We start from the raw sequence: 27,906 nt of genomic DNA on the forward strand, positions 1-27,906 counted from the left end.
CACTTGGAGTAACTCTCCAGGAGTCTATCAGAGAGCACACAGAGCCCCACTGGCTAATTTTCATAGATCCAAACCTTGTTAAATATCACTTTCTTGGGCCACATAGCTTTAATTAGGTTTTATATTTTTATTCATCATGACTCGGTCACTTTTGACCTTTGTTCATTCTAAAGGACTAATGTTCAGAGTTGTCTCTATTCGACCTTTCATTTTTGGTAGTTTTTCTAATGTGTCATTGTCTGCTGGGATAACGTAGCTGTTACCCCTGGGGCCCACATCATTTTGATTCTCAGCCTTAGTTTCAGAGCAGATTTTTGAAATCTCATTTGTGGTCACAGTCACAGAACTTTTGTATTTGCTTGTCTTTCTATTACATATTGAGTTTTATCTCACTCCAGGGATGCATTTGACATCTTTGATTGGTAGATGTATCCTCATACAAAGCAGTCATCCCTTGTGGGTGAGAGAGATTCATTGAAAAGTCCCCAAATTGCTATTTTAAATGCTTAAGACACTAAACACGAGGAAAGCTTTGTATAAATTAAAGATAAGATTTATTTGTCTTTCAAAGGAACCAATTCAGACTTCTGGGTACATTTGTAACTTTGAAGATTTGGAAATTAAATCAGTTCTCTTGGACGAAATATTGAAGGTAATATGCATTTTTTCATATTTTAGTTCTCAACTCACTATTTGATTGAAGAAGGTCATTTAGAAAGTTGTGATCTGCTTTTCTGATTCTGAGACACACTGCATGACTACATTGGTTCTCTTCTAGGACCACCACTTAGTTGTCCCTTGTATGTCTCCTGATGCCTGGGTTTGCCCTCTGAGCCCTCCCTTTTGGGCCCCACCCTTTCCCCCAGCCCTGGCCCTGGGATCTGACACCTCTGGTAGCAGAAGGGTCTTGGGGGCTTTGGTCTCTGGTGGCTGTTACTGGCAGGGGCTCGAGGGGACTGGTGGTCTTGCTGCAAGGCTGACACCCCTCCACCCCCTCAGCTCTTTGTGTCTGAGGGCCAGTTGACTGAGCAGGGTCCTCTCTGTCCCTGGGTCCCTGCAGGCAGCCCCTTTCCTTGTTAAAAAAAACACCAGACGTGAGTAGATTTTAATTCTTGGAAATTTCTGATTTCATTTTAGAATCCAGAGCACCCTAACAAGAATTATGTCATTAACTTTGAGATCCGATCCCTGCGAGACAGTCGGGCATTGATTGAGAAGGTCGGCATTGATGATGCTTCTCAGTTCATTGAGGACAATCCCCATCCCCGGCTTTGGTAACAACCCAACCCAGCCCTTGACTTCTGCAGTGAGGAGAAGGACTGTGTTTTTCTTTTGTAGATAGTCTTTTAGCAGCCCAAGGATGGAAGCTCTTCCAGCAAAGCCCAATCATGCCTCATCTTATTCAAGCCTCCCCACAGCCTTGGGAGGCAGGTCCTGGGAGCTTGGGGGTCCCAGAGTAGGAGATCCCAGGGTCAGCCCCTGGCTGTTCTGGCTCCAAGCCTTCTCTGCCCACTTTCTGTGTTTGTGAACAGGCGTCTGCTGGCAGAAGCTGCCCTTCAGAAATTGGACCTGCAGACGGCAGAGCAAGCCTTTGTACACTGCAAGGATTATCAGGGCATCAAATTTGTGAAGCGTCTGGGCAACCTTCAGAGCGAGCCCATGAAGCAGTGCGAAGTGGCTGCCTACTTTGGCCGGTTTGAGGAGGCTGAGAGGATGTACCTGGACATGGATAGAAGGTGAGCTAGGGTCAGAGGGGCTGTGGACTCGGCTGGTCACGGCTAGGTCAGGCCCAGGAGGCAGTTCTCCAGGTGTCACTGCTCCTCTTGCTTGTGCCCCCCCTCTCCTTTCCAGGCTGGTCTGCGTGTGCTGCCAGAGGAGCCTGCAGGCCTGGGGCTTCCTGCACCACTCCCTGATTCGAGACCCTTCTAGACAAGCCTAGAGATAGAGCCTACCCTGGAGGCTCTTTGAGGGCCACCTGAGGCCATGGGCTAACCTACCTTTTGTTAAAAAATTAACTTTTTTATAAAGTTTGAACTCCACATGAAGTAAAAAGATCCTCTCCACAGACAAAGTAGGGTAGAAGCAAAGAGCTGTCTATGAGATTGCCACTCTGTACTTGCTGTGGCTTATTTTCCCTTTGAAAGGTAGAATCAATTTAACACGTACCTGTCAGAGTTGTCCTCTGGTCCCTTTGAGCATTCTCTCTCTCCTCTTCAGTGCTTTTAAAAAAATCAAGTGAAGATTTAAGAGGAATGAGAATTTTCCATGAGGACTTGATGACTACCTGGTGGGAAGGAAATAAGAGATAAAACAGTGAATAGAAGTTGAAAAAAGAAAGGGGGGGGGGATCCCAAGTAACTGACTCCCTGCTGAGCATGCAGCAACGTTAACAACTTTATGGGATAGCAAGATGTAGTAGGAGGACAAAATCCAAAGGGAAATGAATGTTAGCTATCTGATCTTAAAAAATTGACCTGGAATGGTCAAAGTGCGACAGTTTAGTCCCTGAAGACTTAAATGATATAAAAAAGCTTGAGCTTTATAGGAGTCATATGTGAAAACTGCTCAGACTTATTAGAACTGAAGGACAAAGACAGGTGAGAAGGAATGCCCTGCTGAAAGGTACTCAAAGGAAAAGTCCTAGAGCTCCCACATCAGAGATCAAGTACTACAAAAAATCTGGAAGAAGCAATTCAAATAACCATAGAATCACAGGATCCCCCAAGCCCTGGCAGCTTCTTCGGTAAATGAGAGGAAATCTTGGAATACATTGTTCCAAAAGGCAAAAGCAACAGACTCATTGACAAAAATGACTTAAAAAGCTGGATGTAATTCCTAAGGGAAAAGACATGGACCTTTAAAGTAAGGGTCATTTCAAACCCCAGAGACAGTGAGGATGTTGATTCCCAACATGGCTGAAGGAGACAGTAGGGGAAAGAGGCTCACCCCATTTTACTACCAAAAAAGTGACACATTGACTAGTATTATCAACTTTTCCATTTATATAAAATTGTTATGAGATTAACTTAAAGAAAAAAACTGAGACAAGGGTTTTAAACTGTTCTGGAGAGTGATTTTAAACTATGCCTCAAGTCATCTATCTATCTATATCTGTCTATCTATCTATCAATCTATTGATCTATTGATCTATCTATACCTTTTACCCAGGAATACCACACAGCAAAGTCCATACCCCCCAAGAAATCAAAGGTCTCATATGTTAAATACACACTTACATGAAGTATATACATGTGGAAAATGTGTGTGTGTGTTTGTGTGTGTGTGTGTGTGTTTTGTAGTTGCAAAAACCTGGAAACTAAGTAAGTGGAAGAATGGCTCCATAAATCATGGGACATTTGTGTAATGGAATGTTTTTTGCATTATTGGAAATGTCCAAATGGATAGTTTTAGGAGAAACTTGGAAGCCCTCTCTCAGCTGATGCAAAGGGGCATGATCAGAAGTAGAACAGTATGTGCAAAAACAACAACTTCATAAAGAAGAACAACTTTAGCAGTCTAGTCACTGCACAGCAACAAACTGCTATTTCCAAAGGTCCAAAGTTGCAGTACATTGCCCTCTTCCTGCCAGAGGCGTGATGGATTTAGAATGTGGAATGAGACAAAAATCTCTGGCCATGGCCAATGTGGGAATTTGTTGGGCTAGACTAGGCCTCTGTTTTATGAAGATTTCTTTTTTTTTCTTTTTATTATTCATTTGGGGGGGCGGGGTATAGGAGGAAGAGAAAATGCTTCTTAAATTAAAAAAAATAAATTAAAAAAGAGAAAGGGGCATTAAAAAGGAAGTATTCTTCAGCATTTGGTAGAGTAGAATTTCCTCTCTGAGGCTCTCTCCCACTGAAAGGGGAGTCTCCTGTCCATGTCTCTGGACTTAGAGAATTTTTTGAAAGGTAGACCAGCAGAAGTGACCCGGTTCTGGGTCAGCAGCACCAGGCAGTGAGAGAAGGGAAGGATAGAGGAGTAGCTGAGATGAGAATGACAGAATTGTAGAGAGGGGAGGGACCTTGTTCAGCTCACACCTGAAAGAAAGCCCCACTGCACATAGCCCCCAGCAGAATCTGGCCTCTGCTTGGAGCTGCCCAGAATGGGAACCCCCCCCATCCCCACCCCCACTGCTTCCCAAGACCCGGAGGGCTCTTTGCAACCTTGGCTCTTTGTTCTGCCCCTCTAGATCCTGTGTTTGTCCCCATTATCTGCTGGCCTTGTCCGTGCTCTTCTCAAATGTGGTGGAGAGCTTGATCCAGGCAGTGGCAGGGGCACCCTCCCTCTCCTCAGGCTGGAGGCTTGCAGCCTCAACACCATTCCCTCACCATGTCCACATCACTCAGAGCTGCTGTCCAATTGGACTGTTCCTGCCTGGGGGTTTATGAAGGAGGTCGGCTCGAGGAGTGTGTGAACTTGGCAGTTTGACTCAAGTGGGAGGTGGAGGTTCTGCCATCCTCTCCATCACGTTGAGTCTTGAAAAAGACCCAGAACGGTATCACGGGAGGTTCTGGAGGGAACTTGGAGATGAGGAGGCCACACCTCAATAGAAGTTTGGGTAGAGGCAGCCAGAAGGGATCAGTCTGGGTGGAATCAATTGGAGGCATCACTGACTTCTGAGGGCGCAGTATGCAGCCTACTGGTAGTTGGCAGCTTCTTGCAGGGAGGAGGCATTTGAGTATCCTGCCTGTTGGAAGAAGGCAGAACCAGGAACCAGGAGGGGATGCTGGAAAGGGGCTGGTGTAGCTGGTTGTCTGAGATGTGAGGGGAAGTCCTGTTCTGTATTGAGCACTTATTTAGTGTTTATTGTTTGCTCCACTCAATGCTAAGTGACCTCATTCTGAGACTGCCATTCTGAGCAAACTATCTCCCTTAGTAGACTGTGCAAGGTCTTGGGTCTAATTTATGTTTATACATAGTTTAAAAAATAAAATAAAAAATAAAAATGTTAGAACCTAAGAGACTGCATTCAACCTTTATTTTTTTGAACTCCATTTTTGGCAGTTGGATGGAATAATTATTCAATTTTTGGTTTTTAACCTGTTTCCTTTTCCTATTCTATGTAGGGCAGAAGACCAAATAAGAATCAAGCATATTTCTTATCCTGGACTATGTGTAGCTCAGGTTAGATCTGATTATTAATACATCAGTTATATGAGAATACAGTCAAGGAATGTGCATTTATTAAGCACCTATAGAGGTGCAGGCACTGGGGATACAAAGAAAGGAAAAAAGCAGCTCCAATCCTCCTGCTTTTCATCTAGCGGGGAGACCTCATTTAAATCACCAGATACAGCCCTGTCCTCTGGAGAGAGTAGACAGAAAGTACACTGCACATTTGCATAGAAAAATGTTCATGGAGTGTGTTTATCTTTTACCAATTAAGGTCATGACCATTAGCAAGAAGTGATGGCAAACATTCTCTGAGTATCTTGTTGGATAGAATTAGAAAGCCCATGAGAATGCCCTTCAGAGGCAGAATCCTCTTGTCTGCCCCCCTCCCCCCATGGGGGTAACGTGATGCTGATGTTGTGGTGATTCCAGTACTTGCTGTCCATAGGGACCTGGCCATTGGCCTTCGACTGAAATTGGGAGACTGGTTCCGAGTCCTCCAGTTACTGAAGACAGGGTCTGGTGATGCTGACGACAACCTCCTGGAACAAGCCCACAATGCCATTGGAGACTACTTTGCTGATCGACAAAAATGGTATCTGTCTAGACTTGCTCCAAGGACAGCAACAGAGGCTAGGTCACTAGGGGCACCACAGGGTCTGGAGGCAGGAAGACCCGGCACCTCTGTAAAATGGAGTTTTCCCTTCCCTGTCTCCCCAAGCCCTTTGACAACCCCAGTGTTTGCATGTGACCTAACATGAGGGAAGGGGCTGTGCACCATAGCTAGTGGGGACACTTAGACTTGGAAGATTGGGCTGAGCTGGGGATCCAACTTGCTTCTCCTCTCAGTACCATAGAGCAGGGTTTTCCTGTGGGACTCATTTTTAAGGAGGAATATGTTGATTTTTCCTTCAAGAAATCATCAGCCATTTCCTTTATACCATGTACTTATCATCAGGGCCATGGTGGAGAGATTAAAAGTGAACCCCAGTCACGGTCATGGTGGAACGAGGTGGGCGACAAGATCTAATTATTGAGGGCTCCCAGCTGGTCATTCTAGCATGGAAAGTGGTGGTGTCCAGCCATGGTCCATCCATTGGCCCATCATGTTAACTACTGCACTCTGTCTGCGCAGGTTGAATGCTGTACAGTATTATGTACAAGGTCGAAACCAGGAGCGCTTAGCTGAGTGTTACTACATGTTGGAAGACTATGAGGGTCTTGAGAATCTGGCCAACTCCCTGCCCGAAAACAACAAGCTGCTTCCTGTGAGTGTTTTCAGATGAGGTCAGGGCACTTTCCTAGGTAGGGTTACTTTTGAGCCTTGACTCTGGCCCTGAAGAATATCTGGAACTTCTCCTTCTGCCCTTGGGGTTGAAGCACAGTTGGGCTTGGGTGGTCAGACCTGGGGAGAGCACTTAGTGAGGGTCTTGTCCACAGGCACTGTCAGAGCTTAGACCAAGGCTTCAGAGCAGACATTTCTTAATTTTTTTTTAAAACATATATTCATATTAGTCATTTTGGACTAATTGCAACCAAGGGGAAAGAAAGAAAACCTTGAGATAGGAAGGAAAAACATCAGAGAAGTTTTATAGAAGTGAACATAGTACATTCAGATTCCCTGTTTGTTTTCCCTGGATCTGGGTGGCATTGTCTGTGACAGGTCTCCTAGTGTTGTCCTAGCTCTCTAAGAGAGGAGCTGCGTCCATCATAGTGGATCATCCCAGAACGTTGTTGTTAATATGCAGTGTTCTCTTGATTCTGCTCCCTTCACTCAGCATCAGTCCATGCCAGTCTTTGCATAATTCTCTAAAGTATGACTACTCATTTCTTAGAGAACAGTCGTACTCCTTAACATTTATATACCGTAACTCATTTGGCCATTCCTCAGTTGATAGGCATTCTGTCTGCCCATCAGTTGGGGAATGGCGGAACAAGTTATGGTATATAGAGAGCTAGGACAAGCCCAGGAGACCCGTTATGGACAAAACTATCTACATCCAGAGGAAGAAAAACCAAACCAAAAAAACCCTACAGAATCTGAATGAACCTACATTCACTTTTTAAAAATTTCTCTTTCGTATTTCTTTCCTATCTCATGGTTTTCTTTCTTTTCCCTTAATTCTAATTCTTCATACTGAAAATGACTAATATTTAAACGTGTTAAACACAAATGAGTATGTACAATGTTCACCTGACTGTTTGCTGTCAAGGGGAGGGAGGGGTGAGAAGGGAGGGTGGAAGAAAATCATGTAACCTAAAAATAGTCAAATGCATTGGACAAATGTTGAAAAACATTCTTAACATGTAATTGGAAAACTAAAATATCAATTGAAAAAATAGGCATCCCCTCAGTTTCCAATTCTTTGCCATTACAAAAAAAGAGCTGCTAGATGGGAAACTTTCCTGTTTTTTGTGATTTCTTTGGGATATAGACTTAGTATTGGTATTGCTGGGTCAAAGGGTATGATCCATTTTATTGCTTTTTGGGCTTAGTTCCATATTGCTCTCCAGAATGGCTGGATCTGCTCACAATTCACCAACAGTTAATTAGAGTCCCAATCCTCCTACAACCTCTCCAGAACTGATAATTTCCTTTTTTTTTTGTTATCTTAGCTCATCTGATAGGTGTTTTAATTTGCATTTCTCTAATCAATAATAATATGGAGTATTTTTTCTTATGACTATAAATAGCTTCAATTTCATCTGAAAACTGTCTGTTCATATCCTTTGACCATTTATCAATTGGGGAATGACTTTTAACCTTATAAATTTGATTTAGTTTTCTATATATATTTTAGAAATGAGATCTTTATCAGAAACACTGTTTGTAAAAATTGTTTCCCAGTTTTCTGCCTTCCTTTTGATCTTGACTCCATTGGTTTTATTAAAGCAAAAACTTTTAAATTTACTAATAGTTAAAATCACTCATTTTGTAATTTTTAATGTATTCTATTTCTTGTTTGATCATAAATTTCTTCCCTTTCCACAGATTTGACTGTTAGAGTATTTGGTTAATTAGTTTATGGTATTAGCTTTTTGTCTAAATCCTATATCCATTTTGACCTTATTTTGGTATAGGGTGTGAGATGTGGTTCTTGGCCTAGTTTTTGCCATTCTGTTTTACAGTTTTTGTTGAATAGTGAGTTCTTATCCTAGAAGCTAATGTCTTTGAGTTTGTTAAACAATAGATTGCTATAGACATTTACTACTGTTTCTTTTGTATCTATCCTAATCCACTGATCCATTACTCTGTTTCTTAACCAGAACCAGGCAGTTTTGATGACTGCTGCTTTATAGGATAGTTTTAGATCTGGGGGAGCAAGGCCACCTTCCTTTACATTTTTTCCCCTCAATTCCCTTGATATTCTTGACCTTTTGTTCCTACAGATGAATTTTTTAAATTATTGTTTTCTAGCTCTTTAAAAGTTTTTTGGTGATTTGATTGGTATAGCACTGAATATGTAATTAATTTGGGTATAGTTGTCATTTTTATTATTTTAGCTCAGTCTAACCATGAGCAATTGATATGAACCATGTTTAGATCTGATTTCATTTGTGTGAAAAATTTTTTGTAATTATTTCTGACCTTGTCTTGGGAGGTAGATTCCCAAGTATTTTATGTTGTCTATATCTCCAGTTTAAAGGGAGTTTCCCTTTCTCTCTCTTGCCCTTGGACTTTATTGTTCATATATAGAAATGCTGATAATTCACGTGGATTTATTTTATATCCTGCTACTTTGCTGAAGTTGTTAATTTTTTCATGTAGTTTTTTTAGTTGATTTTCTAGAGTTCTAAGTACATAATCAATATTGTCAAGCAGCCATTTCTCTGAGGGAAGAGTTTCATGAAACTGTGGGAGTCACAGCTTATATATGGCCTCTTGGCCTCAGGGTTTGGGTCTGGGATCTGGGCAGGGGGGGTATGTCTGGAAGAATGGCAAAAAGACATGGACTGATTTTGGGGGAGGACTATTATGAAGACACCCTGGCTGCTTGTCTTGGGAATGGAGAGGTCAGTCAAGCAGTGGTGGTCCTTTCCCTGAAATCTAGCCCTTTGTGCTTTCCCCTAAGTATCTGGAGTTGATTGGCCAGTGATCGACCTCTCTAGAGTATGCCTTCAAGGCTCCAAGTTTACCCTAAGCAACTTGCCCTGTCCCCCCTACTTACTGACCACCAAGATTGAGAGAAGAGATGAGGCTCCTATTCACAGCACAGGAGAAGTGTGGAGCTTTTGGGGTCCTGGGCTTATAGACAGAGGACTTGGTTTCAAATCCTGCCTCTTCAACCTGTGTCACCTCACCTTTGTTCTCTGTTTTTTTCCTTCTTTAAAATGGGAGACCCTTAGAGGATAGGGTCCCTTCCACCTCTAAATCAATGAACCCTGATCTGTGTGGGCATGTCTGTGGAGTGAAAGAGAAGATGCCCCCTATTCTGCTTAAGGATACCCCAACACCACCCTTTTGCTTCATTTGGCAGAACAGTGGCCAGGGACCTGGTCAGTGTCTTTTGAGCAGACCCTGATTTTAGTAATTACATGACTTCTGTGTGATGTTGTTGCAGGAGATTGCCCAGATGTTTGTAAGGGTCGGGATGTGTGAGCAGGCCGTGGCCGCCTTTTTGAAGTGCAACCAACCCAAAGCAGCCGTGGATAGCTGCATTCACATGAACCAGGTGAGGATTGGAGCAGTCCTGCATGCTCTCACCATCCATGTTTCCTCTGTGACCCGGGATTGTACCCCCCTGAAAGAAGGGATGACTGGACCAGCAGAGCAGGCAGGACTGGGATCAGCCCTCGGTGGTGCCAGAGCCAGGGGCTAGTGATCTGGGGGAAGAAAAGGGATCACTCATGTGTTGAGCACCTGCCAAAGACCCCAAGTCCTGGAGCTGTAGGGGTGTGTGTGTGTGTGTGTGTGTGTGTGTGTGTGTGTGTGTGTGTGTGTGTATACACAGGAGTGCCTGGGTCTCACAAAGGATTGGGGCACTTGTCTTTGTTTTGAGGAGCCTGTTTTCCCTCCCACCGGAAGCCTTTCCTCAGTCCTGAGATGACTTTGTGCTTATTTCCTGTCTTCTGTCTTGACTCATCTTGGTTCATGTTGTTTCTCCCATAAAGAATGTAAGCACCCCGAGGACAGGGCCTGGTCTCTGACAGAAAAAGACACTTGTTGATTTGGGCTAAATGTTAGCCTGGTAGTTTTGTCTCCAGAAGCCATCTCATCCTTTTCTGTGTCTTTTTTTTTTTTGCAAGGCAATGGGGATAAGTGACGTAGAGGGCCAGCTTTTGTGTTGGGAATCCAGGTATTCCTGGGGACAAGTATGTATTCTTGTTTATTAATGGATTGGTCGGCTCACCAATGATTTCTGACCTAAACATCTGCGGAGCTAGAGGTGTGTGGGAAACTTTCTGAGAAGGAAGTCCACAGACTTTAAAGGATAAATATCATAAATTCAATTAGGAAAGCCATGCAGCTGGTTCCATCTGACTTGTCATGTCTGAGATAAGTTTTATATTAAGATTCTGGTAATTCAACAGTAAGAGATGGTTTTCATGATATTAAGTCTTGGTGGTTTCCCCTTCAACCTGGCTCTTATCAATATTTAGGCATACACTGCATCTGTGGTGACTTGCCCAAGGTCAGAAGCTGAGTAATTATTAAGTGACAGAGGCCAGATTTGAACTCAGGTCCTCCTAACTCCAGGGCCAGAGCTCTATCCACTGAACCACCTTGCTGCTCCCTTTCCTGCATTTTATTAGGAGTTTGTTTGCCTTTTCCTTTGGTCATAGCCAGGGGAAGGAACCACATGGACTTCTCCATAGACTCCTTTTGACTTGCTTCACTTTCTCCTATGTCTGTTTGATGTTGTAGAAAGATTCAAAATGAGATAAATGAAAATGCTCTACTATGACAGGAGAATCCTGTGACCAGCCCGCAGAGTAGGACTTGACAGTTTTTGTGAAGGTGCTGCTGCCTTTAGACAAACAATATCGAACTGTTCTTCCCTGAGATAGCACCTTCTCCTTGACTGTATTCCTTGCATTGGGCACGGATGTGCATAGAGTGGCATATCGCTGTAAGTGCGGAGCCTCTTTTGAATGCACAGGTGACCCATAGTCTTGGTCGTGTTCATCTCAGGACGCAGTGGGTCAGTTGCCAGGAGCTGAGTCTCTCCTTCCCAGGCCTCAGTTGCTTGGTTTAGAGGCATCACAGCCCCCCAGCTCTTTTCAAAGCTTTTCTCGAAACCCTGTTATTTTCGGTGCTTGACTGCAATTCTCTTGTGTCCCCGCAGTGGAACAAAGCTGTCGAGCTGGCGAAAAATCATAGCATGAAGGAAATCGGATCCTTGCTGGCTCGCTATGCATCTCATCTGCTGGAAAAGAACAAAACTTTGGATGCCATAGAGCTTTACCGGAAAGCCAATTACTTCTTTGATGCTGCTAAACTCATGTTCAAGGTATGACTTCTCCCTCTCAGGGAGCAAGTCATGAATCATGGTGGGTCAAGGATCTCCCGCTAAGGCCCAGAGGGCCTCCGGGTCTGTCTGCCCTTTGGACCACTTCTTGGGGCTGGCTCCTTGTCCATAGAAAGTGGAGGCTGGACGAGAGAGTGGCTGTAATCCTGGCAAGGGAGTTTCTCATTTGGCCAACACTTTGTAGGACTTCACAGGAGGAGAAAGCTCCCCAGGCACCTAATGGAAGCTTTCTTCAGGCTCATTTATTTTTGGGGCAGTAACTACTGCCCTATGGCTGATGTACAGTGGGATCTTCTATGTGTGGTTTAAGAAATTTGGGTCTTTGTGGGGGGGGGCGTGCTGCTACCCTGATTGTTTGTTCTAAGATTGCAGATGAAGAGGCCAAGAAAAGGACCAAGCCTTTGAGAGTTAAGAAGCTTTATGTGCTGTCAGCTCTGCTCATAGAGAAGTACCATGAGCAGATGAAGAATGCCCAGAGGGGAAAGGTGAAAGGGAAGAGTTCAGAGGTGAGAGATCACCCCTTCTTCTGTGCTCTCACCTGGGGCTTGCCTCCTCCTGTTAATGTTCTTGAGCTTTGGGCTGTATTGAGAGGGAAGATCATCATAGTTGAGGGCTGTTATCTTTGCCTCACTGCTTCATTGCCTTGAAAAATGTCACTGATGAAATTGGTATGTATTTTATTTTTATTGAATGTTATTTTATTTTTTCCAATTATATGCATAGTTTAAAACATTCATCCTTTTTCGAACTTTGGAGTCCCAGATTTTCCTGCCTCCTTTCCTTCCCTTCCTACTCCCCAATGACAGCTTGTCATTTGATAGAGGTTATTTATGTTTAACATATTTCCATATTCATGATGATGATGATGATGTTTGTCCCTTGTTGAAGAAGACCATGACAACAGGGAGGTGATGCCATAACAAGTTTGTGAATTGGATCTGGGGGGGCAGGAACTGCTGTACTAAGTCACCAGCCTCATTTACTCCTCCAGAGCCATCTGGAGCCAGTGGCTCCCCAGCTGCCTCTATTGGGTGGCTCAGTGGATAGAGCGTCACCCAGGAGTCAGGAGGACCAGAATTCAAATCTAGCCTCAGACACTTAATACTTACCTGTGTGACCTTGGACAAGTCACTTAACCCCATTACCTTGCAAAAAACAAAAAAGAGAGAGAGAAAGAGTGAGAGCGTGAGAGAGAACTTAAGGGAAACTCAGAGGACATTTAGTCCAGTCCCCTTATTTTCCTATTAGTGATGTTGTGAAAGAAGAATTAGAACTAAAGGGGAAAAAGCATGAGAAAGAAAAAAGCAAAACATGCTTTAAAAAGTGAACATATTATGCTCTGTTCTGCATTCAGACTTCTTAGTCCTTTCTCTAGATGAGAATGGCATTTCTTTCAGAATTGTCCTTGATCAATGAATTGCTGAGGGACATTGTCCATCATAATTGATCACCATGCAGTGTTGCTGGGGAAAATGTTCTGGTTCTGCTCACTTCCCTCAGTATCAGTTCATGCAAGTCTTTCCAGTCTTTTCTGAAGCCCACTCATGATTTCTTACAGAACAGCAGTTTGTCAAGCTTTTCACATGGAGTTTAGTTAAGTATGGGAATTAATATTGTCTCCCTTACTCTAAAGATGGAGGCAGATTTCAGAGCCAATGGCACTTTATTAAGGGGTGAAGTGGACCTCAGATCTTACTCACTGTACTTGTTGATGGTCTGTAAATGGGAAGAGTAATAGCATCCACTTGAGAGGGTTGTGTGAGGTTCAAAGGAGATCTTATGAAGAGCTTAGCGCAAAGGGGGTGTGGTGTAAATCTTTATTCCTTTACCGCCCCTTCTGCCTTCAATACTGAGCCAGGTGACCCCCTGTCTGGACAGGCTTTGGCCCTGTGAGCCCAACTGCTCTTTCATGAAACATGGGAATCCTCTGCTGAGCTTGATCTTTGAGGACTAAACCTGATTTCAGGAGTGAGATGACCTTACTATTGAGGAGATGTGTCAGCTGGTCTCTGTCAGGGTCCTCAGAGACTGTGACTTGCATTACAACTACTACATTGTGTTTTGGTTCACCTGGGGCTGGCTGCTAAAAATCCTATATATTAGTATGCCAAGGAGGCTTCACCATCATTATCATTAAAAAATTGACTTATGCTTAGGGATTTTTGATCAGCTCAGTTGCCCCCCCCCCCCCAACTACCTGCTGCCTCTGGAAGGGGCTGTGTCACTTCCTAGAGGCAATGTCAGGCCCACTGTTTGCAGGCCACCTCAGCCTTAGCTGGCTTGCTGGAGGAGGAGGTCCTGTCTTCAGCTAATCGATTCACAGACAATGCCTGGAGAGGGGCTGAAGCTTACCACTTCTTCATTCTTGCCCAGAGACAGCTCTATGAGGGCTATGTGGATACTGCTCTGAAAACAGGTGAGCGTGGCCTTTAGATCAGTCCATTGTTTCATCTGTCACAGAGACGGTGTCTGTTTTATTCACAAAAATGGGACTGAAATTTGAAGCATTGGGCTTTTTCTGGAGGCAATTTGTAGGTTTTTTCAAATCATATTTTGTTGTTGATTTTGGTGTTTTACTTGTATGTGTTCAGAATTTTTGGACAGTTTTCTTATTTCTTGCATAATAGTATTCAGGTTTTTTTTTTTTTAACTTTACTATTTCACTTCTGGGAGACTTGTAATACCCCAAATTGTCTATAGTCTTGTCTCTGAGATAAATTATTTTTGCTCTTAGGGAGATTACATTTGCTTTTTTTTAGAAATATATTTTATTTGTTTGTTTTTCCAACTACATGCAACTGCAGTTTTTACCAGTCCCCCCTTTTTTTGGCAAGGTTTTGAGTTCCAATTTTTCCTTCCTTTCCTCTCCCTGAGAGAAGGCAATTTGATATAGCACATTTGCTTTTAAAAGTTCCAGATTGTCATTTTTGTGTATTTGCATTCCTATTCTGTTGTTTTTCTCCCTTATTTCTTGTGTGATTTGCCAACATGGAGTCAAATTTTTTATTCTGCCCATTACTTCTGTGTGCCAGCCACCAATTCTGCTCTCCCAATTCTCCTTTCCCTCCTAATTGATTTAGGGACTGCTTGCTGGGGCTCCATTCTCTCGTGGGGATGCTCAGGGACCTCAGCCTCTTCTGACTAGCAGCATTAAGGAGTCCTCAATGGCTGGACTCCTTTACATGACATGGGGGCATGGGGGCCACCTTTCTCAGTTGCTTTGTCTGCTTGATCTCAAGGTCTTTCACTGAGTTAGTTTCCCTCCTCTTGGGGTTTTTGATCATTTTGATCTTTCCTCTCTTTCTTCCCATAAACAATGAGCCTCAGTATACTTAGCTCATCTGACCTTGGATTCAGTCACAGAATTTGAGCATTGGAAGGGATGTCCCTTGGGCATCTGGTCCAGCCCTTCTCCACCAGGAATCCCCACCTCCTGTGATGAGGAGCTTACTTCCTCCGCAGGCCACCCCTCTCCAATCTGGGATGTCTTTCTGACATCCTGCCTCAATGGGCCTCTGCATGCAGCTTTCCCTATAGTTCCTGGCTCTGCCCTCTGGGGCATCCCTCTTCCATGTAATAATAGTTCTTATGGATTCATGCATACACTTTTGACTCTTGAATGCATTCCTAGGTGCTCAGGACCCCTTTGTGCTCCAGTTTGTCAGAGTCCTTTTGAAATCTGGTGCTTAGAGCTACCCAAGGAGCACCTGTGCAGGCTGGGCTGTCCAGCCTTGCTTTATGCTTGAACATTTGGTCCTTCTTTGTAGAGTCCCTGACCCTTCCATGATCTCACACTGAATTGACATTCTGCTGTTTACAAGGCTCGTTCACCTCATATGCATGTGCTACTGAATCTCTGAAAGCATAAAACTTCACTTTGACTTGAGTTCAGTTGCTTCAGGTGTCTCTGATTCAATTCAGCTCCATATTCTACCATCCCAGGATGGTTGGGAATCTTGAGCCTGTCATTGTCCCTCTCCATCCGGTTTGTGGCTTGCTTCTCTGACTCCTTCCTCTCGGGGTTATTCAAGAAACACTGAATTGAATGGAGTATATTTGTGACCCATGAGGAGGTGGTTTCTCTGGCTGTTTGCTTTTCAGGATGTCTGTCCATTCCTCTTCTTCCATCCAGAGTCAATATGGATAGATCAGGGCTTCTTGCCCCATTCTTGTCAGACTTTCCTTCTTGGTTCCTGGCATTTCTGCTCATGGGGACCCTTTTGCTTTGGCTCCTCATAGACCCTGCAAGGTGAGAGGAACACAGTAAATGACTGTCCTTGTTGCCTTTGGGTAGGTGATGAAACCAGCTCTTTGATTTGCCTCTCTAAGGAGATCCCATGAACGATTGTACTTGGCCTCACCTTCCTCATATTCTGGGTTTCCTTTATGGCAAGAAAGACAATTATTAATATTTTTCTTCCCTCTATTCAGTAACTCTCCATTTGGTGTCCAAAGGGACAAGGGCCACATTTCTGGAATGGCACCATTGTGATCAGTGCTTGTGGGTGGCTTAAGGTGGGTGTGGTCTTTAGACCTCCCCCTCACTGCTCTTATCTTTGGAGAGTTAGATGGCCATGGGACAGGAATGGAAGTAATTTTGAATTCTCCTTTACTTTCTAAAGGGTCAGTTGGCCAAAGAATTGGTTTCCTGGTGGCCCACCCTGGCTGGAATGAGTCTGTTGGCACTTTAGCAGCCAGGGTGAGGGGGCCTCGGATTGCAGTCAGACATAGTGATGCAAAATTGCACGTTCAATACACCATGTTTTCCTTTACTCCAGTAAAAGACTAAGCAGCACAAAGAATGCTGATGGGTGTGTGTGTGTGTGTGTGTGTGTGTGTGACCCCGTGTGTGTGTGTGTGCCCCCATGTGTATAGCCTTCTGGCTGAGTACACCTCCATCCTTTTCATGCACATCTTTAAGGTGTATTTAAGTGATCAGCACAAACCTACGTTTCCCGGCCTCTGTTCCCCCAAGGCCTTTCCCTGGCCCCATGGCAGGGCCACACTTGTAATGACCCACTAAATGTCTGTGTTGGGTTTCTAGCTCTCCATCTGCGGGACTATGAGGACATCATCCCTGCTGTGGAGATCTATTCTCTGCTGGCTCTGTGTGGCTGTGCCAGCCGAGCCTTTGGGACCTGCTCCAAAGCCTTCATTAAGCTGGAGTCCTTGGAGACCCTGACCCCAGAGCAGAAGCAGCAGTATGAGGATCTCGCTCTAGAGATCTTCACCAAACACACCCCGAAGGATAACCGCAAGTCTGAGCTGGACAGTCTCCTGGAGGGGTGAGTGGGACCTTCTCCAGGGGCCTCTTATTATTCTTTTAGACCTTGCCTTCAGAATTCTTCTTCAGTGTTCTCTTGTATTGTTCAGGGGTCCATGGGAAGAGGGGCTCCTTCTAAGTCTCAGAATTGGGGACTGATTTTCTCCTCTCATCCTTGCAGGGGAGAAGGGAAGCTTCCTACTTGTGTGGCGACAGGAAGCCCCATCATGGAGTACCAATTCTGGATGTGTAACGTGTGCAAGCACTGCGTTCTGGCCCAGGAGATAAGCAACTATAACTTCTGTCCCTTGTGCCACAGCTCAGTGGGGTAACAGCTGGCATGGGGCGAGAGGGTACAGTCCCAGGTAGACATATGCACATATGCGCGGACTTCTACACTGATTCGTAAGAGGAAATACACTCTCCTTCCTGAGCCCAGGTGTCTTTCTGTTTTGTTCTGGGAAGATGCATCCAGTCTATATTAGATGATGTCCTGCTTGAAGCATTTGAGTGCAAATGAAGCTTTAATTGTAGCTAAATGGCTAGCTAAACAGCTCTGGGATTACCAGGACTTAGATTGCCTTTCTTGGTCTGGTTCAGTGACTATTCTACAGTTTCAGTGAGGCAAAGGCAGTCTCCCAGAAGGGGCAGGTTACTTCTCCTCTGTTCTCCAGGCTTGTCCTTGGGGGACTGTGTACTCTGGACTGATCACTAGGCTAACAGAGAGGATGACAATCATCTAGGTTATATAAAAAGCCCAAACACAACTTTTTCTCTGTTATGGAGAAAACAAACCAAATCTAGTCATTTATCTGACCTGAATTTGTGTGAAGCCCTGAATTAGGTTCAGCTTGAATTCATGTGCAACATGTTCTTCCTATGTGGGAAGTCTTTCTCCATTCTCTAGGGTGTATTTCTGTCAACCTTAAGGTGGCTCATGTTGTCAATAAAATATCACATAACTTTACTGTCCTTCCAAGTTTTCAATCTTCTGACTTAATTCTTCTGCATATAGTAGATGATGATGGTTTGTCCTTCATTCTTGAAGAAGACATCAGGAAGGTGATGCCATGAGAAGCACATGAATTGGATTTGAGTGCAATGTTGTGCTAAGTCACCAGTCTCACTTTCTCCAGAGCCATCTGGATACAGTGACCAGATCTGGATCAGGTCAACTGAAGATGGCCCTGGAGATGAGGCAATCAAGATTAAATGACTTGTCCAAGATCACACAAGCTAGTAAGTGGCAAGTGTCTGAGGCTGGATTCAAACTCTCATCCTCCTGACTCCAAGGCCAGTGTTCTACTCTGAATGCTACTAACCTATAACTGTAGACCTAGTTTAATTGACTGACCAAAAAAAAGGGGGAGGGGAAAGAGATGTGCTTGGTTGGTTCTTGTCCTTCATTATCAAAGAAGACCAAAATGACATTGCTAGGTATGAGCCAAATGACAGTGTATCCGAGTGTGGCTGATCAGCCCAATACGAGCTCGGGATGCTCTACCACAGGTCAGGCACAAATAGTCCATGTGAACATCTGGGGTGGGTCCTCTAACTTATGTCACGTTTCCTTTGAGCTGCTTCCATTCTGCCTTTGCTCATAGAGCCATGATGAGGGCACACCATGCTGGGCGGTCCTGGGCTTGGGTCTTGCATACTGTACAATCAATTCTAAAGTTCTTCAAGGAGACCTTCAGGGGGGTCTTGGTATTGCTTCTTCTGACCCCCTGGTGAGTGCTTACCCTGTGTGAGTTCTCCATGAAATAATTTTTTTGGCAAGCATCTGGCCATAATGTGTCCAGCCCTTTGTAGTTGCACTGTTGGAATGCTTGGCAGTTTAGCTCAAGAAAGGACTTCAGGGTCTGGGATCTTCTGCCAGAGCCTAAGACAATTTAAGTGGAAGTGACTCAGTTTCCTGACATGGCACTGGTAGGCTGTCCGATGAGGTCGGCACAGAGGCTCTGTAGATCTTCAGCTTTGTGGTCAGTCTAATACTTCTCTCCCACGTTTTCTTTTGGAACCCCCCACATCCTGAGCTAGTCCTGGTAATGTGTCACTTCAGCCTCAGTGTGTTCCTTCCTGAAGAGGGAAATGAACTTGTCCATTTGCCGTCATTGATGGTCGCCCGTGAGGATGGTACGATGCTGGCTGATGGAGCATCTGGGTTTTCTTGGTGTTCACGTCCGTATTCGTGGCATCTCGGCTTCAGAGGTCGCATTGAGTGTGTGAACTAGACCTCATTGGTGAGTGGTGGAAATGCCTACCCCAAGCACGTCAAGTCCCTGGTGCACCGGGTGGAGAACTCATACCGACGGCCCCCGAGCCAGCCGAAGGGGCACCGTGGCTCGCGTAGAGCTTGGATGGGCATCCAAGAGGCCAAGGTCGCGCACTGCCTAGAGCATCCCGCGTTGTGTCCACTGCCTTGCCAGGCTGCATCGGCGGCCGCTGGCAGCGGGGTGGACGACGGGCCAGGTCTGCCCCATTTACATCCTGCAGCGACAGAGGAGAAGCGGCAGGTGTGGCACCGGGGCCGTGGTGACCCCCATGGGGGTCCATTTCTTCCCTAGAAGACGCGGTGGGGCCGCAGCCCCCGGGTGACAGCCGCCCTTTTCAGGGTCCCAGGGCTCCTCCCGAGGCGAGGCAGGAGCCACCTACAAGCGAGGTTCAAGGCGGATTCCGCGCGGGCATCCCGGGGGCATCCGGGGGCATCCCGCGGAGTCCTTCAGCCCTCTGGCGTCCAACACGGGCGGGGCTCTGCGGCCCTCCTCCTCCTCCTCCTCCTCCCCCGTGACCCTGGCCGCGGGGTCAGTGACTCGCCCAGGGTCACACGGCTCCCGCGTGTCAGGGCCTGGGTTCGAACTCCGGGCTCGCGGGGCGTGTGGGGGGGGCGGAGAGGCGCCCTTCCGCGGGCCGGGTCACGTGCCCAGGCCCCGCCCCGCGCCCTAGTGCGCAGGTCTGACATCCGGGGAGCCGCCCGCGGCCGCCCCGTCCCGCCCTCTGGCCGCGCTTCAGCCCCTCCGAGGGGGCAGGAACGCCCGGGAGTCCCGTCGCCGCGTCACGCGAGGAGCCGGGCGCGGGGGGCGCGGGGGGCGCGGGGGGGCGCGGGGGGCGCGGGGGGCGCGGGGGGCGCGGGGGGCGCGGGGGGCGCGGGGGGCGCGGGGGGCGCGGGCTTTCTCGCTTTGGCTTGCCTCACGTGACCCTCCCGGCAGCGACCCTCTCGGGCGTGCCGAGCGCCGATTGGTCGCCCTTCCGATCGGGACGTCGCCTATTGGTCGCCCTCCCGAAGCCGCTCCGCCCCGGCCCGGGGCTGAGGGGTCGGGCGGGGCCGACTCCCGCCTGTAGGGCGCATCGCCCGCCGCATCTCGCGAGACATCCGGGGCTGCGCCCGCCGGCCGCGCCCCGCCCCGGAGAGGGAAGCCTGCGGTCATGGAAGGGCCGCGGCCCCGCGACGGCGACGGGCCCCTGGCCGAGGCTCACGCCCGCTTCCACCGGGGCGAGCACGCCGAGGCCGAGGCGCTCTACTCGGCCTACATTCGCCAGTGCGCCTGCGCGGACGGGGGAGCGAGCGCCGCCCCGTGAGTGTCGCCACGACCGCGCCCTTTGAGGGGGAGGGGCGGGAACGGCGTCGGAGTGACGTCATCTCGGCTTCGGCGAGCGCCTGGGACACTGAGGCCCGGGGGCGGGGGGCCTGGTCACGTGCCCGGGCCCCCCTCCCGCCCCCGCCCCTTGTGTCTGCCCTCTGCCCGTCCGGGGGCCCGGTGACGTCATCGCCACGGGCCGCCGCGCCCACGTGACCGGAACCAGTGGGGCGCGGGCGGGGGGCGGGACCCTGGGGGGGGCTGCAGGGAGGGGCCCCCCTCCCCCCTGCGAGGTCCGGGCCTGGTGGGGGCGGGGCACAGCCTGACCTTGACCGCGCCGCCCGCAGGCCGGGCCGCCCCGAGGACCTGGCCGCGGCCTACAACAACCGGGGCCAGATCCGGTACCTGCGCGTGGACTTCCCCGAGGCCGTGGCCGACTACACGGCCGCCATCCGCGCCCTGCCGCGCTTCGAGGTGCCCTACTACAACCGCGGCCTGGTGCTGTACCGCCTGGGTGAGGTGCCCCCGCCCCGCCCCGCTGCCCCGCCCCGGTGCCCCCGCCCCGGAGCCCCGCCCCGCTGGTGCCCCGCCCCGGTGCCCCGCCCCGCCCCGGTGCCCCGCCCCGGTGCCCCGCCCCGGTGCCCCGCCCCGGTGCCCCGCCCCGGTGCCCCGCCCCGGTGCCCCGCCCCGGTGCCCCGCCCCGGTGCCCCGCCCCGGTGCCCCGCCCCGGTGCCCCGCCCCGGTGCCCCGCCCCGGTGCCCCGCCCCGGTGCCCCGCCCCGGTGCCCCGCCCCGGTGCCCCGCCCCGGTGCCCCGCCCCGGTGCCCCGCCCCGGTGCCCCGCCCGGTGCCCCGCCCCGGTGCCCCGCCCCGGTGCCCCGCCCCGGTGCCCCGCCCCGGTGCCCCGCCCCGCCCCGGTGCCCCGCCCCGGTGCCCCGCCCCGGTGCCCCGCCCCGCCCCGCCGATGCCCCGCCCCGCCCCGGTGCCCCACCCCGCCCCGGTGCCCCGCCCCGGTGCCCGGTGCCCGGCCCTCGGCCGTGTCCGTGAGTAGGGGTGAGAGCAGAGCCCGCCAAAGGGGCGCGCTCGGGCGTGCGGGCCGCCTCAAAGCCGGGGCACAGGGGCCGGGGGCCGGGCACGACCAGCTCCCTGGCAGGGGCTGCACTTGGGCCCGGGGCCCCTGGGGCCCCTGGGGCCCGAGGAATCTTTCCGAGCAAGTGTCCAAGGCTTGGTAGTGTCGGTGTCGGCATTTACAGGATAAAAAGTGGGGTAAAGGGGCAGTCGCTTGTCCCTTCTCTTCATGCGGGCCGGTTTCATCAAAGGCGGGTTAAAGGGCTGTGCATGCTCCAGGTTTTTTTCCTTTGCTTTTTACATTTTGAATCCCGGTCAGCCGATGACCTACCAAGAGCCAGCCCCTTGATCCTTTGAAGAAGGTACGGAGGGCATCCTTCCTTCCAATGGCATTTTTAAGACAATGCATTTTCTTGATGGAAAAATTAAAAAGCAAAACAAAAACCTAACAGATAGAAGAGCAAAAAAACACGTATTGAAACTGGGTTGTAGGAGAGATTTAAAATGCTTCCTGATTTTCTCATCAACTTGTGTTGCAGGACAATTTGACGAAGCTTTAGAAGATTTCCAGAAAGTTTTAAACTTGAATCCTGCTTTTCAAGATGCTATGCTGAGTTTAAAACAGACTATTTTGGACAAAGAAGAGAAACAAAGAAGAAATTATTAAAAATTCTACTGTGACTGAAACTTGACAGATTTTTCTCACCTGAAAACGTTGATTTTTTTGTTAGTGACTAAAGCAGAAGAATCCTTGGAGCTATTTTCATTCCCATGTCAGATACAAAGACACTTGATAAATAGATGGGAGCAAGGATGGGCCCGTGACCCAAGCCTTTGGGTGATTTTCAGGGCCACCAAAAACATAATCATTTTTGGTGCTAGTGTTGAAGGATGATTTTTAAATGTTCAAAGATTTGAATTGGTAAAAATGTTTATTGTTGTAGTTGAGATTTACAGATGTATGCAGTTTGTCTCTGTAATAGGTCTGTCATACAAAAATAATTATACAAAGAATTCTCAAAGACATAGATGTATGAAATCATACATAGATTCTTTTCATGCTTCTTGTTCAGAAAGCCAACAGAAACAAGGGGGCAGTCACCCACCCAGAGCTTCTGTGGAACTACAAACACTGCAAAATTCCTGCTAGAAGACAAATTTTTCTGGGAAAAAATAGTAGTGATACGTTAATAGAAAATAAACTTAAAAATATAGTCTCCTGGTGGTCTGACTCCATTCTGGAAAGAATTTGTGTTTTCCTGAAAACAGGTTGGGTGAATTTGTGGTGGGCATTTAAAGGAAAGACTAAAGCAGAGCTTATTAATGTGGGATCCTTGAGTACGTGGGTTTTTAATTTGTATAAGGCAATGGAGTTAAGTGACTTGCCCAAGGTCACACAGCTAAGTCATTATTAGGTGTCTGAGGTTGGGTTTGAACTTAGGTCAGTGCTCTATCCACTGTGCCACCTAGCTGCCCCCAAGTTTATGATTTTTTAAAAAAATATTTAAATGCTAATTTTAATGACAGGTTTCCTTTATCTCATGAATTAAAAAAGGGGGGTTCTAAGAAGGGGTCTCAGACCTTTACCAGATTGTTACAGGGTCCATCCCACAACCAAAGCCCTCCTCATCTGGTGTTTTGGGTTGTTTGATGCTTTTCTATCTACATCATCCTCAGAATGACAAAAACTACTTTTTGATTATTCAGTGGAAACCTTGGCACCTTCCCAAGCAATGGAGAGCCTTTGAAGACCTGGTGGGGGTCACAACCTGTGTGCCCCTGCCCGCTGATCTCCATTGTCTGGTGGTGAAAGAGGGAGAGATGAAGGGAGAAGTTGGAGAGGTTTGCTGTGTGTGCTTCAAGCCCCAGAGGGGAGAGAGCAACCAACAGGCCAGCCCCCTTAGGCACAATGACCATCCTTCACGTGGGAAGCTCTCTGAGCGAGTGACCTCATGAGGGGGAGACAGCAGTGGCCTCAGTTGTGGTTCTCATGAAATGCCTGGCAAAGTCAGTGGAGAGCTCTGGCACAGGTGTGTGTGAGGAAGAGGAAATTAAGTTTGATGGTCTACAAAGCTGCATTTGGGTGTGGGTATTTTTAGAAGTATTCATTTTTCCAGCATGATGTCTTTCCAGGTTTTAAGTTGGGGGAAAACATTGTAAGTTGCATTTGGAGTTTAGGAAAAAACCCACTTGAACTTTTTATTTCTTTCAAATATCATTTATTTTAGCTCTTAGACCTTGGGAGAGCTTCAAGTCCCTGCCACACATCAAAACTGACCCTTCAATAGCCTGGCTTCTTTGTCTTTAGGGTTTAAAAGCAAAGTGTTAGGCTGCTGCTGGTGGACTTTGCCTCAAGTTTCCAGAGAGAAATGCTGGAAGCTTTGTTTAAATGAGCCCTTCCCACTGTGGGTTGGCCCTTACTGGACACAGGAAAGGACATTTAGCTTTCTCTTTTATTTCTCAAATCTTGAACCCTCACCATCGCCAGTTCTGGTGTTAATGGATTGACTTCACATTTTGGTTATAAAGGGACAGGATATGGGAAGTATCTCTTGTTGGAACACCAGAAAAGAGGTTTAAAAATCACAAGATTTTTTATGTAATTCTTGAGGGAGAGAAGCAAATAGCAATTTCAGCCGTACCAGGGCTGAGCTGTTGGACACCCCTTCCCGGGACCCAAAGTTAGGGAGGACTTGGGCCGAAGGGAGCCTGTCAGTCAAGCCTGGCAGGAGCTGCCTGGCTCGTCGTGCCCACAGCACCCACCCTCCATTGGCAGATTTCGTTCTATGCCTGAACAAAAGTCGCTTCACATTGTTTCACCCCAGGACAGCTGACTATTAAATCCAGAGACAGCCAAAGCTGCTGGCCTGGGGGAACTGGACCTAAAACAAGGGACTTGCACTGGAACTTCTTTATTGTTCAAGGGTTGCCTTGTGGCCTGTATCCTTCCTGTCCATGGTCAGACCAGAAGTGGTGCTGGGCAGGTCAGATGCAGGGCATCTGCCAGGAGCTCATCTCGGGGCCAGCACGAGACAGGTGGGTTTGAATTTGTGGTCAGCCCTTCTTCTCTTGTCCACTAAGGCAGCTGGAGAAAGCTGAGTCCAACAAAATCACCCCTTCCCTCAGCCTGTCTCTCATGAGGTCAGAGTGATAACCCCACAATTATGGATGAGGAAAGGGAGCCTAGAAATGCTAGGCGATCTGGCAAGGGTCTGAGTCAGGACCCATGGGGCCTCAAGTTACCTTGTTCCATTTTGCACATGAGAAAACCAAGGCAGATGGAGCTTAAGTGTGTCACCTGGGGTCACGCAGAATAAGTAGTACAGCTCCACATCCTGTGATTTCTTCAGGGTAGAGAGCTGCTTAGGTGTGGAGAGTCATATGGCCAGGATGTGTCAAAGGCAGGACTCTGAGGTCAGCCCTTTGTCCACTCTCAGGAATAGCAATGACCAGCTGACAGCAGCATACAGGGTCTCCCAAAAGTCTTAGGTCAAAATGAAGATTCAGTAGCTTTAAAATTTGTAAAACATATTTGATCTCATTTTATAATATTTAGACCTCCAAGGCATCAAGTGCACTGTAGATCTGGAGAGACCCCACTCTAGGAACCCAGACAAGGCCATCCACTTGAGTTCAAGGAGAGGTGGTTTTGCTGCTCCCCCCCCCCAGCCCAGGTCTGACCCCTCCTTCCTAAATCAACCCCTTGAGAACTTGCAGGTGACTCCCAAAAGTTCGTGTGTTCTTTAGTATACACTTTGGCTTTGGCCAGCTGGGGCTGAGGCTCAGGTCTGCAGCCTCCCCATCATTGCCCTTCATTCCCTTTTGGGGCTCAGTCATATAGACCTTGTGGTCCCCTAACACCTCCCAAGGTTTGTTTCCAAACTCCTGCCTAGCCCTGCCTGCCCATGGGAAGTTTATTGTCTTCAGTGGAGAGACTGTATATCATCAAAATAAATTTCTGTTTATTAGAGTCCACCCAGTTCTCCAGCCTGGTGAGAGGTGACCTCTGTGAGCTGGGACTTTAGAACCCCTTCTCCACCCCCCATCTATCTTCATTTACACAGAGGTTTCATGGTGTACCCATGGTCATGTGGCTCGAGAGCATCATCAGGATCAACTGCTGAAAACCCAGGAGCTCCATCAGCCAGCACCTCCCTATCCAGATGTGGAACCATCGATGACAGCAGATGGAGAAGCTGTGAGCACTGTGGACAAGTTCATTCCCCTTGGCAGGGTCCTTTCTGGGGAGGTCCACATTGACACTGAGGTTGATACTCACATTGCCAGAACTAACTCGTTGTGTGGAAGACTCCAAAAGAAAGCATGGGAGAGGAGAGGCATTAGACTGACCACCAGACTGAAGGTCTACAGAGCCGTTGTGCCGACCTCATTGCTCTCTGCCTGTGAGACCTGGACAGTCTACGAGTGCTAGGCCAGGAAACTGGATCACTGCCATTTCATTTGTCTTAGGAAGATTCTGGAGATCCCCTGGCAGGAGGAGATCCCAGACACTGAGGTCCTTAATCAAGCTAAACCGCCGGGCATTCCAACAATGCTGCAGAGAGTGCATCCAGATTGTTCAAATGCCAGACAGACGCTTGCCAAAAACACTTCCATGGAGAACTCCCACAGGGCAGGCGCTCACAAGGGGGCAGAAGTGATAGAGACACCCTGAAGGTCTTGAAGAACTTTAGAATTGATTGTACAGCATGGGAGAGCCAGGCCCAGGACCGCCCAGCATGGCATGCCCTCATCATGGCCCTATGAGCAAGGCAGAATGGAAGCAGCTCAAAGGAAACGTGACATAGGTAGGCTTAGAGGACCCTCCCCCCCCCGCCAGGGGTTCCCGTGGACTATTTGTGCCTGACTTGTGGTAGCACTGATCAGCCACAGTTGGACACACTGTCATTTGTCTCAAACATAGTGATGTCATATTGGTCTTCCATAACGCAGGATAGGAACCAGCCAACCGGTAAGAGTCATAACCAGTTTTGATCCTGGAGAATGGAAAATGAAACACATTTCACCAAAAGTCAGGGCACTGATCGGTCTTTCAGCCAGCACTGACCTGTCACTCCTGTGTTCTGGGCAAGGTGGGTGGGAGATAAGTCCTGAGAACAAAGTAGGGGAGTGGGGGTTGAGTCATAGTGTCAGGTGAAATCACTGCTTTTAGACCTGATTTTTTTTTTCTTATAAGAATTTAGCCTAGGGACTTGGAATATCCAGTAATGACTAATATTGAAACAAAGGCACCCAAAAGTCTTAGGTTTTTTAAAAAAGGTTATGCAGTGGCCTATGGCTGCCTGCTCCCTCATGCCTCCCTCCTCTTCTGGCTCCTCAGCTAGTCTTCACTTACCCAAACCTGCAGGCTTTCAGGGAATTCTTCAGTAGACTTGTCAAGCAGAGTTCTTGATCTCATCCCTGCCTGGGGCAGAGGACCGACCTCCCCTCCCTCCTCTCACGTCCGCAGGCCTCTCCTTCTTTCTCTGGCCTTGGCCTGACCTGAGCTCGGGCCTTGGCATCCTCCTCCACCTGTGACCAACACCTTCTCTCAGAGTGCATATCCCAGAGGAGGCGACTGATGGCTTCTGCTAGGGGAGTCTGTTGCCTCACCCTGGACTCTCCACATCAAGGCAGCTGCATGCCTGCTCCGGAGAACTGGCCTCTAGTCCGCCTCAGCCTGGCAGTGACCGTGTCTGTCTGGTCAAGGACCAGCAGAGTCTCATCAGTCATCCATCAATAAGCATTGATTAAGCACCTTAATGCTTAAAGTCACATCACCTCTGTCTCAAGTTCTTCACCTGTGAGATGGGGAGCCAGCCAGGGTGGATGTTCTCATCCACTTTGCTTCTGTGTGGATGACCAGGCTGAGGTGGGGGGCATGCTAGGCATCTCGGGGAGGGTTGCCGGTTCCCATCTGATCTCCCCTTTTGAGGAACTTAGGGATAAAAGTGCTTTCCAAAGACCTTTACCCTTGATATTTATTTATAACTTCATCAGATCCATGGGTCTCATTTTTAATTAAAACAGAAGGAAAAAAAATCTCAGCTCCTAAGGAAACTTCCTCCCACTTTCAGAGTGGGTGACTTCATCCAGAGAGGCGATTGAAGTCCCCTCACACCTTAGCCCACATCCTGGGTGGTTTCCTTGGCCCAGTTCCGTTGTCCTCCTGGGGGTCCCAGCCTGACCTCAGAAGGCTGGGCAGGGCCAGTGAGCACCTGGGAGGGGAGGGGGGCCAGAGCCCAAAGAGGAGACCTTAACTCAGGGTAGGGACCACCTTCACAAGGCATCCAGACTGACCCTCCTCTTTCCCAGTGAGCAGAGGATGAGGGGTGACCTCTGGGTGCTCAGCATAGACAGCATCTGGGGAAGGACCAGAGTCCATAACAGAACTGGATACCTGGTAGCTATTTTCAA

The 27,906-nt window shown here is 48.1% G+C and overlaps 2 protein-coding genes across 4 annotated transcripts in view; both read left to right on the top strand.

The window, feature by feature from the left end:
* WDR35 (WD repeat domain 35) overlaps positions 1-17,817 on the top strand; it is a 57,686-nt gene extending 39,869 nt beyond the window's left edge. For 2 of the 3 annotated variants that reach the window (XM_074194968.1, XM_074194979.1), the window contains 11 exons: positions 572-652; positions 1,138-1,274; positions 1,533-1,736; positions 5,561-5,707; positions 6,248-6,380; positions 9,675-9,785; positions 11,400-11,564; positions 11,948-12,088; positions 13,842-13,998; positions 16,627-16,867; positions 17,027-17,817. In XM_074194968.1, coding sequence (XP_074051069.1) covers positions 572-652; positions 1,138-1,274; positions 1,533-1,736; positions 5,561-5,707; positions 6,248-6,380; positions 9,675-9,785; positions 11,400-11,564; positions 11,948-12,088; positions 13,842-13,998; positions 16,627-16,867; positions 17,027-17,177 — 1,668 coding nt within the window. In that variant the 3' untranslated portion in view covers positions 17,178-17,817. Of the gene's footprint in view, positions 1-571; positions 653-1,137; positions 1,275-1,532; positions 1,737-5,560; positions 5,708-6,247; positions 6,381-9,674; positions 9,786-11,399; positions 11,565-11,947; positions 12,089-13,841; positions 13,999-16,626; positions 16,868-17,026 lie in introns of those variants that run through there. The other variant, XM_074194989.1, reaches the window with a different exon arrangement.
* Positions 17,818-20,017: 2,200 nt separating this feature from the next.
* Positions 20,018-22,706, top strand: TTC32 (tetratricopeptide repeat domain 32). The gene is made up of 3 exons (XM_074195001.1): positions 20,018-20,420; positions 20,771-20,937; positions 22,029-22,706. The coding sequence occupies exons 1-3, from the start codon at positions 20,272-20,274 to the stop codon at positions 22,154-22,156; spliced, it is 444 nt and encodes a 147-aa protein (XP_074051102.1). The 5' UTR covers positions 20,018-20,271; the 3' UTR covers positions 22,157-22,706.
* Positions 22,707-27,906: the final 5,200 nt, after the last annotated feature.

Source organism: Macrotis lagotis, chromosome 1, assembly GCF_037893015.1.
Source record: "Macrotis lagotis isolate mMagLag1 chromosome 1, bilby.v1.9.chrom.fasta, whole genome shotgun sequence".
Classification (NCBI taxonomy): domain Eukaryota; kingdom Metazoa; phylum Chordata; class Mammalia; order Peramelemorphia; family Peramelidae; genus Macrotis; species Macrotis lagotis.